At 37.6% G+C, this 12,667-nt stretch overlaps 1 protein-coding gene across 3 annotated transcripts in view; it reads right to left on the reverse strand.

The window, feature by feature from the left end:
• PTPRR (protein tyrosine phosphatase, receptor type R) overlaps window positions 1-12,667 on the reverse strand; it is a 274,286-nt gene that overhangs the window by 227,743 nt on the left and 33,876 nt on the right. The window contains exon 2 of one of the 3 annotated variants that reach the window (XM_027542558.1): window positions 6,211-6,272. The exons of the other annotated variants lie outside the window; for them this stretch is intronic. Within the exon in view, the coding sequence (XP_027398359.1) occupies window positions 6,211-6,213 (3 nt within the window). The 5' untranslated portion in view covers window positions 6,214-6,272. The remainder of the gene's footprint in view (window positions 1-6,210; window positions 6,273-12,667) is intronic. 3 annotated transcript variants of the gene reach the window in all.

The raw sequence follows: 12,667 nt of genomic DNA on the forward strand, positions 1-12,667 counted from the left end.
TGTAAAGCAGGATGCACTCACAGATTTGATGCTGGAAAAAAACAGGTAAAGGACGTGAACAAATTTTGGAACAGATTAAAAATACAACAAACACTTGGGATACAGAGGTTCAGTGGATCTGGAAATCTAAAATCAATGTTACAAACCCAAAAGATTTTAGAAGGCAAGCAGCAAACCCAAGGTGTTAAGGATGAGGGACCTGCCATCTGCAGGACTCGGTGCAGACTGAGCAGCAGATCCTGCTTGAAAGCTCTGCCCTGGGGTTTCCATCAAAACCCTGGAACCAACAGACTCCTCTGTAGGCTGACTTCAGTTCACAGACTTGGAGCACATGACCCCGGTGGCTAAGGGATGTTTGCTTAAAAAGTCAACAGTAACAAACTCAGTCTAAAGGAAAAGAAGGCTACTTGTTTTCAGAGCCACCCCTACAAGAAATCACCATCACTCCTCTTAGGTGTCCACACCTGTACTTCCTATTCTGATTCCTCAGACCTCCCCAACCGAAGGCCCATTTTAGCCTAACCATGCTGCAGTCCATGGGGTCACAAAGAGTCAGACATGAGTGAGTGACTGAAGAACAACAAAAGAATATTCCAAGCCTAGGTCACTCTCTTGTGGACGAGATTATGTATTTGAAGCCTCATTTGTTCCTCGAGGTCAAGGCTAGGATTCCACAGCCCCACATGTACAGCAGTATACATCATCAAGTCAGGATCAATAAAGTGTGCTGCATAAATAAATTATTTGGTGGTGCTATCTAGAAAATGTATATGGGGAATATCTCAGTTACCTACATAATGCTAAAATATCAAGACTTTATTTACCCCAGATATCCTGGGAATTCAGTGCATTAAAGAATTTTTTTTTCTACTGGTGGAAGTGTAGATTGTGATAGATGCTACTGTATATATTTTGGAGGAGGGATTATTTTATCACCTTCTATCACCACCTTGGCTTCATTTTCATAAAGACAATAATAGTGGTCAGTAGAGAAGCCTGAAAGAGTTCAGAGAGGTAACAACAGAGCTTTCAGAGTGGCACTTTTGCACTTATTTTTGAAAACACAGACTTCATCTTTCTGAACGAAAAACAATGGATATAAGTTGAATAATCTGATTTTTAAAAATTTGAATTTATATAGCTGTTTCATAAGGACCATAAACAGAATTGACTGGAGTGATATTTAATTTTTTTAAGTTAGATTTATTTCTTTAAGATTATTTAAAATGTGGGTATAAGTAAAACTATGTTCAGACATAAATATTTTTATTTTGTGTTTGTAAAATATTTACTCTTATTTCTGTAGGTCATATAGTGGCACATAAAATAGGCTTCATGGAGACAGGTGGGTTCAGTGCATAGACACTGGAAAAGATCTGCCTGAATTTGACTCTTTTCTCCATGATATATTGCCCATCTTAAATATCTTTCAGAAAAAATGATGGCAGAAACAGCCTGATGTTAACAAATCAACTATCCCATTCCTTTTGGGCAAGGGAAGCGGTATGACAATGTGTGTGTGTCGGGGGGAAGAGGGTTTCATTCGTGTCCAATTCTTTGTAGCCCAATGAACTGTAGCCTGCCAGGCTCCTCTGCCCTTGGAATTTTCCAGGCAAGTATACTGCTATTCCAGGGGATCTTCCCAACCTAGGGACTGAACCCGTGTCTCTTGCTTGTCCTACGTTGGTAGGCAGATTCTTTACTGCTAGCACAACCTGGGGAACCCTAGAGGTGTGACAATAAAAATCTCAAGTTTGGTAGAGGGCCCATTCATAGATAGCATCTCAATAAATGGTGGCTATTATAATCCATCCAGAAATTCCTACTACAAGGAATTCAGCACTCAACTTTAAAACAATTTTGTGGGAATCTTCCTGGCAATCCAGTGGTTAAGACTCTGCTTTCACTGCAGGAGATGCGAGTTTGATCCCTGGTCAAGAAATGAAGATCCCACATGCCACATGATGTGGCCAAAAAATAAATCAATAAAGAATAAAAATAAGACAATTTTTGATATCTGACATTTGTGCATAACACAATTATTTCAAAGTGTTTTCATACGTATTGATTCATTTGCTCATCACCAAAATCCTTGTGAAGGAAACAGAACAGACATTAATGTCATAATTTTTCATGAGAGAAATTGAGATTCAGATGATCTGGTTCAAGATGCTTTAGTCCTTGATGAGCTTTAAGTCTCCAGCAAGACATCTCATATTTCTGGCCTATCTGTGAAATAAGTGTGTTAGACAGGTAGGTAGTGTGTAAGACTACTTCCTCTACTAGTACTTGTGTAAATTTAAAGATCAAGTGGTTGAAACAACTCAGACTTCACTGGGTTAGGCTGCCAACTTGTGGAGTTTTGAGATTTTACTCCCTCTTGCTAAGTGTGATGGAACCATGAGCGAATGCATGCCAATCAAGAAGCCTGGGACAGCTGGGTGTCTAGTGATTTCATTTACAAAGGGAAGTGATTGCTGATTGCATAGGAGCCAGAATCCTTTTTGTTGTGTTTTTTTTTTTTAAATAAATTTCTTGGGAACTAGAATTCTTAAAACCATTTTCTTTGGAGTAATCGCATCCTGTAGTTAAGCTGGATGAGAGGTCTAGTCTTGAACAGAAGTCAGTTTTATTGACTCCAAAATCAAAGCAAAAAGAATTGAAATGATCGATGAAAAAAAGAAAAGTCTTTAGGACAGCTTAAGGATTTTCTAACTATGCATGAACCTATGGAACCAAAATGTTTGGAATCTTTTGACAAAGACTCCATTCCATGGGAGACTGCTGGGTGTATAGGACCGTGACTCCCAGCATGCCTTCTCTCTCCTTTTGTGAGCCATCTTTGCTATCTTCCATGGTGGGGGGCGGGCGGGGGAGGTCATTTATCTAGGCTACAATTTTACCATGAGACTATCCCAGGGACATGATAGGAAAGAAAATAAATGTTCCCAGACAGGAACATTCAGAACATATAAAGACCAGAGTCTATAAATTTCAGTGATGCAGTGGCAGGATGCAGGAAGAGTGAGTGACAAACAGAATTTGTCATTAAAGAAGCTGTCAGTATGTCATGATGGAGGTGATCATCCTTCTCTAAGCTGGTGACCTGAGGTTACACATTTTTCTTGCTAGGTGATAAGCAGGTTCTGAGTTTATTAATACTCTAAGCAGACTGACAATGGTGTCCAGCAATTTAAAATCATGGAATCCAAGCTTTTTAACTGACCCTCATTAACTAACTTTTTGGAAAATAAATTTTTCTTAAGAATTGAATGATTATGAAGTATCAAACTAAATTCATAAATGGTATTCTTTGGGTCTTCACTGAGAGTTTATTGACTGATGTTTAAATATTACAGGCAAATACCGTCTTTTGGTTTTAAATCAAACTTTTCAAACATATCAGAGACAACCCAGTAGGTGGGGTGGAGGCGTGACCCCTAGAAGCAGGCACAGGCAGTGACTCCAAGACATTCAAAGAGGAATCAGGAAACTCACAAAGCTACCATACCACACCATGTAATAAAGGAAGTCAAAGGATCTGGAGTCATCCAGAAAGGGCAAGTTATACTTGATAGCTTCTTTAAGAAACCAGAAGTAATAATGAGATATAAATTTATACCTGTCAGTCACAAGAATTAAGACTGGTAACACTGTTGTTGATAAGGATGAAAGATGGTACTTGTGTACTTATGGGTAGAAATGCAAATTACTATTGTCTTTTGGGAAACAAATCTTGCTGTACATTACTTCAGCCTGGCAATATCACTTTTGGGAATCTAGTCTGTAGAAATAAAAGGGCTAGGGTGTAGAAGCATATGTACAAAGATCTTTTTATAACATTATTCATAGGGCCAAAAACAAAGGTGGAAACAATGTGAATTACTATGACTAGAGGAAGGACTGAATAAATTATGGTATAACCACATCATGAAGTAGTATGACCATGGAGTAGAAAAGTTTTTCATGAATTATCAGTGGGAAAGAAGGGAAAAAAGAGCAAAGAAATATTTATAACATTATACCATTTTTGTGGAACATAAAATGACAAAAATTTCAACATAGGTATATGTCTACATGTACATATATGTGTTGACCGTGTATGTGCATGCATATGTATGTGTGTGTGAATTCTATGAGTATAAAAAATTAATAAGAGGATACCCACTAAGTTCTTAGAATGAATGACCAGGAGAAAAAGAAGGTTCAACAGGAGACGAAGTGGGTGAAAAGAAGGAGGAGAGGAGAAGGAAGACACAAAAATCCTAAATAAGAATGATTACAATAAAAAATGAAATGATTTCTCATTTAGACAGAACTATGCATGCATAAGGTTATTCCATACAAAGAAACTAGGGAAAGGTAAATTAACAAATTAAACCTGCCTTGTAAAAATGACCATGATATATTCTTAAGTGGAAAAGAAAAAGCCACAAGAAAGTTATTTTTTAAAGAAGGCCAACATAAATGTTTGAATGCAAAACAATTAAAAATTTGTACAGCAAAAAACATCATAAAAAAGAGAAATGAGAGTCTAGAAGGAAATCTGTGCAACCCATATGGCAGACAAAGGGATTATATTCCAATAAACAGAGCTTCTACAAATTGTTAAGAAAAAGATAATTAACTTGATACACAAGTTACAAATAAGCAATTGCATGAGAGGCAATCCAAATAATCAATACACATGAGAGATGCTCAATATTTTACACTGTCATGGAAATGCTAATGTAAGCAAAGCAACCATGAGGTGCAATTCTTTCCCCTACTGGTCAGCAAAAATTAAAAAAATTCAGCAACCAACTGCTACCAGAGAGATTTTGAATCAGTCAAGATACATTACTAGTCAGAGGGTAAATTGCTACAATTATTCAGAAAATAATAATTTGATAATATATTAACTAAAATACTCTTGTAACAATCTCTCTTTTGAAAATCTCACACATATATATAAATGAACAAAATATATTTAAATATATACTATATATATAAGAACACATGTATTATATACATATTATAATAAATATATTATATACACACATACATATTATATATTCTTTTTTCTCTAAGAGTGTATATTAAAGACATTTATTGCAGCAATTTTGCTGCAGCAAATACAAAACATATAAAGAACAACTGGTTGTACACTGAATCTGAGGCATAGTTTAAGAAAATATGGTAGATGCAACTTTCAAACTTTAGAATTATTTAGAATTTTTCTTCTAGCTAGAATATTTATTCTAATTAGTCAAATTTATATCTAAAGGCTTTGAGGTATATCTGTGACCTGCTACTGTTAAGAAAAACAAATTGTAGAGTATGACCTAGTTTTTTAAAAAGTAATTAAAAGCACCATATACCCATTAAAAATAGAGAAATGCATAATATAAATTTTAAAAATTCACATCCTTAATAATTATAAAGGTAACTTTCAGTTACCTAGAGTATGTGTTTATATGTATGGAGTCCTTATTACCTGTTCTTCCCTAATAAATTGGGAATAAATTATGAGGTTATTAATAAATTATTAATTTGTCAATAAATCATTCTGCATTTGGATTAATAACACCTTTAAAAAAATCTTTTCTATAACAGAAACTACTGATAATACAGCAAATGTTAAGATCCTGAAGGCAATTAATACATTATTTTCTTCAGAAAATTCTAGGCAAAAAGAAGTCACTGCATCTGGGAGCAGGTGATGAGAGGTGAATGTGGAGCAGGTGTTAGCACATTCTGGCTGACAGAAAAGATGGTTAGGCTTTCTGCAGATAAGAATAGAAGGTGGGAGTTTCATAAGACATGGCCCACGGCAACATGAAAAGCTACCAGCAGGAGAGAGGTGTGGGCTGGCTGAGAGACTGGAGTTGAAAGACAAACCTAGTAAAATGACAGGTTTCCAGGCTCAGAGGAACTGAAGTACCAGTTGACTGAACAAAGCAGACACTCGGGGAAGGAAGATAATGTCAAGAACTTAGGTAATTAGCAATGGAAGTTAAGGTAGGGTAACCACATGTGGCTGGGTGGGCTGTGTGATGCACAGCTTTGGGTGATGCTGTTGGCTTCAACTACTGTGTGAGGGATACCTTCTAGGTTTGTATAGCAAGGCAAGAAGCCCATTACAGTACTGGGATTTTACCCCAAGATCAGAGTAGATCAGCAACAAAACTGACAACCTACTGATTATCATCATCCCATCACTATCATTACCATGATTGCAACAGCAGACACGATGACAATGTGTTATGCTTTACACAATACATTCACTGGTCCTGGAAAAAAGCAGAAGAAGGTAGCCAGGTCACATATTAAAATTGCCATTAAAATGAAAAATCAGAGACTCAGAAATGTTCATTGACTTGCCCAAGATCTCAATGGCGGTCAGTGGCAGAACAGTCATGTAAACATAGGACATCTCCTTCTAAGGGAGGAAGGGAGAATCAGGGAGTTTGCGATTGACATGTACACATGTCATGCTATATTAAAAATGGATAACCAACAAGGATAGCCCAGGGAACTCTGCTCAGTATTATGTAACAACCTAAATGGGGAAAGAATGTGAAAAAGAATAGATACATGTATATATATAACTGAATCACTTTGTTGGACATCTTTAAAATAAACACAACATTGTTAACCAACTACATTCTAGTATAAAATGAAAAGTTAAAAAAATAAAAAGTAAAAGCATTGTGTTCCTACTGGCTCAAGCCACTCATGATAAGAATGAATATTGGCCCATGATATTGGATTGGGCTGAGGCTAAGGGCCTGCTGAGCAGTGAGCCAAACAGACCATTATGCATATTATAATTTTTAACATAAATTATATTTCCTTATATTTTCAAGCCGAAGGGTTAAACAAATTCTGCCTGTAAGGGAGAACATGTAACATTCAGACTCAACTGGTCCATACTGATTGGCTATTTCCTTGTAGTGACTATTTGTTTAGAGAGAATATATTACACAAAAGATTTATGGCAGCTTACAAAAACACAAATAACACAAAATAAAATTGAATAAAAACTAAGGAAATGAGGAAATTGGATTAGAAAACGAGTGAGAAAAAGTAAACATCCAGCCAAGAATGAGGTTAGTTCACAAAATAAATAAGGCACTCAATAAAGTTCTATTTGCTAGAGGTGGACCACAAATTTGGCCCTCAGCTTTCCAGCTGTCAAGAGAAAGAGGGAAATATGATTCACAGTATTTAAATGATATAAGCCAACCAAGGGCTCAGGAGCAATACAAGTGTTCTTGGTACTGACTAGAAAACTGTATTTCTCCACTGTTTTATATAATGCTAATAATGTATATATGTTAAGTCACTTCAGTCATGTCTAACTGTGACCCTATGGACTGTAGCCTGAGAGGCTCCTCTGTCCTTGGGATTCTCCAGGCAAGAATACTGGAGTGGTTTGCCATGCCCTCCTCCAGGGTATCTTCCCAATCAAGGGACTGAACTTGCGATCACTTATGTCTCATGTCTCCTTCACTGGCAGGTGGGTCTTTACCACTAGCACCACCTGAGAAGCCCAGTGCTAACAATTTGCTGTGTTGTTGCTGCTCAGTCACTCAGTCATGTCTGACTCTTGGCAACCCCATGGACTGCAGAATGCCAGACTTCCCTGTCCTTCACCATCTCCGACTTGCTCAAACTCATGTCCATTGAGTCGGTGATGCCATCCAACCATCTCATCCTCTGTCATTCCCTCCTCCTCCTGCCTTCAATGTTTCCCAGCATCAGGGTCGTTTCTAAGGAGTCAGATTTTCACATCAGGTGGCCAAAGTATTGGGGTTTCAGCCTCAGCATCAGTCTCTCCAATGACTATGCAGGGTTGATTTCCTTTAGGATTGACTGGTTTGATCTCCTTCCGGTCCAAGGCACTCTCAAGAATCTTCTCTAACACCACAGTTAAAAGCATCGATTCTTCAGTGCTCAGCCTTCTTTATGGCCCAACTCTCACATCCATACATGACTACTGAAAAAACCATAGCATTGACTAGACGGACTGTTATTGGCAAAGTAACGTCTCTGCTTTTTAATATGCTGTCTAGATTTGTCAATGCTTTTCTTCCAAGGAGCAAGCGTCTTTTAATTTCATGGCTGCAGTCACCATCTGCAGTGATTTTGGAGACCAAGAAAATAAAGTGTTTCACTGTTTCTATTGTTTCCCCATCCACTTGCCATGAAGTAATGGGACCAGATGCCATGATCTTTGAATGTTGAGTTTTAAGCCAGCTTTTTCACTCTTCTCTTTCACCTTCATCAAGAGGCTCTAGTTCCTCTTCGCTTTCTGCCATAAGGGTTGTGTCATCTGTATATCTGAGAGTACTGGTATTTCTCCTGGCAATCTTGATTCCAATTTATGCTTCATCCACCCTGGCATCTCGCATGATGTATTCTACATAACAGTTAAATAAGCAGGGTGACAATATACAGTCTTGACATACTTCTTTCCCCAATTTGGAACCAGTCTGTTGTTCCATGTCCAGTATTAACTGTTGCTTCTTGACCTGCATACAGGTTTTGCAGGAGATTGGTAAAGTGGTCTGTTCTTCCCATCTCTCCAAGAATTTTCCACAGTTTCTTGTAATCCACACAGTCAAGGCTTTGGTGTAGTCAATGAAACAGAAGTAGGTGTTTTTTCTGGAATTCTCTTGCTTTTTCTATGATCCAACAGATGTTGGCAATTGATCTCTGGTTCCTCTGCCCTTTCTAAATCCAGCTTGAACATCTGGAAGTTCTTGGTTCACACGTACTGTTCAAGCCTCACTTGGAGAATTTTGAGCATTACTCTGCTAGCATGTGAAATGAGTAGAATTGTGTGGTAGTTTGAACATTCTTTGGCATTGCCCTTCTTTGGGATTGGAATGAAATCCCAAATACCTTTTCCGATCTTGTGTCCACTGCTGAGTTTTCCATATTTGCTGGCATATTGAGTGCAGCACCTTAACAGCATCATCTTTTAGGATTTGAAATAGCTTAGCTGGAATTCCATCACTTATACTAGCTTTGTTTGTACTGATGCTTCCTAAGGCCCGCTTGACTTCACACTCCATGATGTCTGGCTCTAGGTGAATGAAGCATCTTACTATGTGTCAGACATGATGCAAAGTGCTTTGAATGTTTTATCTCATTCAATTCCCACATGAATTCCATAAGATGGGTATTGTTAGTATCGATTTTTTACAGATGAGGAAAGTGAAATACAGAGATGTTTAGTCACCAAAGGAAATACAATTAGTAAGTACCTAATTTGGGATTCCAACCCCATTCTGCTGACTCCAAAGTTATGCTTCTAACATGCAGCTTCCATTTGGGAGCTATACTTTGATCCAATCCCTAAGTATTTCTGGATATACACTAGAACCCCTAAACGTCCAGTCCAGTCTAGTCCCACCACTCTGTCCCTGCCACATAACTTCATTTTGTTTTATTCACTGCATTTATCACCATCTGAAATATGTTCAATTGCTCACTGGTTTTTATTGTTTTTCTCATATCAGAATGCGAGCTACACAGCTGTAATGATACTGTTTACCTTGTCAACTCTTGCATTTCCAGAGCCTACTTTCCTGCCTAGGACATAGGAGGCACTCAGTGATTTTTTTGAATGAATGAATATTTCAAGGAGCAAGCATTAGGTGTTCATTCAAACCTTTTGCATGTCTGAGGATCCAGTTACCCCTGCTTATTCTCATTTCCTTCCAGATACTGCCTACTCTTCTCTTGTCTCCATGACTTAACTATACTATAATAGTTATGAGAAATATATCGCTTTCTGTAACTGGCTGTTTTTCATAATCCAGCTTATTATAGATTTGATTTAATTAATTTGATCTTATAATTTTAAAAATTACAGTTAAGTACAAAGATGATACCATCACCTGTCATACATGAAGAAATTTTGAAACATTTATTTGCCCATAAAACAAAGACCACTGATTTCTAAAAGTCTAAATTCAAAGAATTTGCACAGAGGCCCATTTCATACAAATTTTGCCATTTGTTGCTCAATACTTTCTATTTAAAATACAGACCAGCTCTAAGCAACTTGATGGGTTAAAGCACAATAAACCAACATGTTATAATAACTTGTTCTGGTTAAAGACTTAATTCTAGTTGCCATGCTTTCAGGCAGGAAAAATAGACAAATTCTTAAACCGTGCAGCTTCCCTAGGTCAATAATGAAAGCATGAGAAAATCAGAGGCCTTTTTGAACTACAGACACACAAACATACAGAACCCCAAGATATTCAAAATAATTGAATGACATTCATAAATGCAATCCAGGAAATCTGGGATTAAGACTCTTAGCCATGATTATCTTGATGTATATCTCAGTGTTCTCTCCAGCTCTCTTGGAATTTGTATCGTATGACTGCCATTTCCAGAAAAAAAAGGGCAGACAAATCTCACAAACACGTCTTTCCTGCAGTCTTAGGAACTGTGAACATCTGTCCTAGCCCTCAAAAGTGGGTCTTTTTCTTCTTATTTCATTGAAGTTTCTGTTGCTAACTTACTGTTTCAGTTAAATGACTAAATTATATGAAAACACAGGCTAAATTGAAAGATGTAAAGCTGATGATTTCCTCTTGGTTTATTTTTCTGGATTCATATGGTCCAAATACAGCAGATAGGTAAGGAAAGAACAACTTGGGATATGAATACTGGCTGGGTTGTACTTTCACTCTTCAAAAAGAAAATCTGGAAAAATGTATAAAGCACAAGATGAAAGTGCAATGATAAATGGCTAAGGTGATGTGACATTGTGATTTATAATAAGAAAAAGTAATTTGGTCTTCATCCACAGTTCCTGGCACCCTTACAGTTCCCTATATAAGAGCAGCAGAAACGTCTTTTGTTACACTATTTAGTTTTGTCTCTAGTTCCTGAACTAACTCAAGTTATAAATGTGAAATGTGTATATTTTGTTATTCATATAAACCACACCTGGGTTTACATTAGTGAGGTTACTTTTAGACCACCCATCCCTCCAAAGATAAAGGCAGGTTCCAGAAGAAATAACCTCAGGGAGAGAAGGATAGAACTTTCAGTCCAATTCCCAAACCTCTGGGGTAGGGAGAGAGGCTAGGAGGTTCAATCAATTACCCATGACCAATGAATTAGTCAGTCATGCTTACGTAAGTCTCTATAGAAACCCCAAAGAAAAGTGTTCAGAGAGATTGGTGCTTGGAGAACAGTGCACCCAGAGAGGGCAGGGAAGCTCTGCATTTCTTCCCACATACCTTGCCCTTTGTATCTTTCCAGTTGCCTTTTCGCAAGTTATATCTTTTTATAATAAACTGGTAATCTGCTAAGTAAAATGTCATACGGAGCTCTATGAGCCACTCCAGCAAACTGATCAGACCCAATAAAGGGTTCAAAGGAAAATTCACAGACAGTTGATCAAAACACAGGTAACAACCTGGATTTGTGATTGGCACCTGAACTTTTATAGGACTAAGCCCTTAGCCTGTGGGATCTGATGCTCTCTCCAAGTACAGAGTGTCTGAATTGAATTAAACTGGAGGACACCCAGCTGGTGTTGCAGAATTGCTTGGTGTGGAAAACCTGCCCTCTTCTCGGTTTTGGTGGCCAGAAATATCATAATCAGAGTACTGAGAATGTGAAGAGTAGAGGAGTAACAGAGAAAGATTTTTTTCCTTTGCATTTTGATGTTAAAAGTGGGATTTACGACACTTTCCTAGCGGTCTAGTGGTCTAGTGCCTTCCAGTGTGAGGTATGTGTGTTGGGGGGGTTCAATCCTTGGTTGGGGAGCTAGGATTACACATGCCTCTTGGCCAAAAAACCAGAACATAAGCAACAGAAGCAATATTGTAACAAATTCAATAAAAACTTTGGAAATGGTCCACATTAAAAAAAAAATCTAAAAAAAAAGTGGGATTTTTCATTTCAGTCCTGGTTCATGAAAACATGTGGTTTGTGGGGAGGGGGGAATGGATCAAAGGGCAGGGGACAATGACCACTGATTCCCTGGTGGCCATGTGGTCACCCACAGAATGAAGCAGCAGCTGTGCTGTGCTCAGTTGTTAAAGATAAGAGTTACCAATGAGTAAGCTTCATAATGTTGCTCAAGGAGACAACCTTCCAGAGACTTTTAACTCTTATGTTTTCTTAAAACAAGAGAAAGGAACAAATTGCTTCTACCGTCTGAGTTACAGGGATCATGGTCAAAGAACTAACTCATTTGCTAAATGGGGCCAATCTCATTATTCACTGGCAAGGCCAGATGCCCAGAAAGCCCAGTTGAATTATCTATCAGCAGTTAGATTTTAAATAAAGCATTGTACAGTAAAACAAACAAAACAAACACACAAATAAGCATGATATATAGGCATTTATAATTAGAGAGAAACAAAGAAAGAAAGAAAAAAGGACTAAGTCACTCCCAGAGAGTGCAAGAGCACAGTTCTTAACAACTGGAAAACCAAAGGGCAATTCTTAGAGAGAGACCTGACAAGTAAATATTTGCTCAAAAGAAAATATAAATCTCTTTGTTCATCTGCAGATTCTATTTGTTTTTACATTACTGAAAATTTTGGACTGACGAAAAGAGTTTTTAGGTTTCAACACAATGAGACTCAGCACTTTCCATCTTCCTCAATGAAAACTCCTGAAACAGAATATTTTTTAATATGCT

The sequence above is a fragment of the Bos indicus x Bos taurus genome, chromosome 5, assembly GCF_003369695.1.
Source record: "Bos indicus x Bos taurus breed Angus x Brahman F1 hybrid chromosome 5, Bos_hybrid_MaternalHap_v2.0, whole genome shotgun sequence".
In the NCBI taxonomy this organism is placed as follows: domain Eukaryota; kingdom Metazoa; phylum Chordata; class Mammalia; order Artiodactyla; family Bovidae; genus Bos; species Bos indicus x Bos taurus.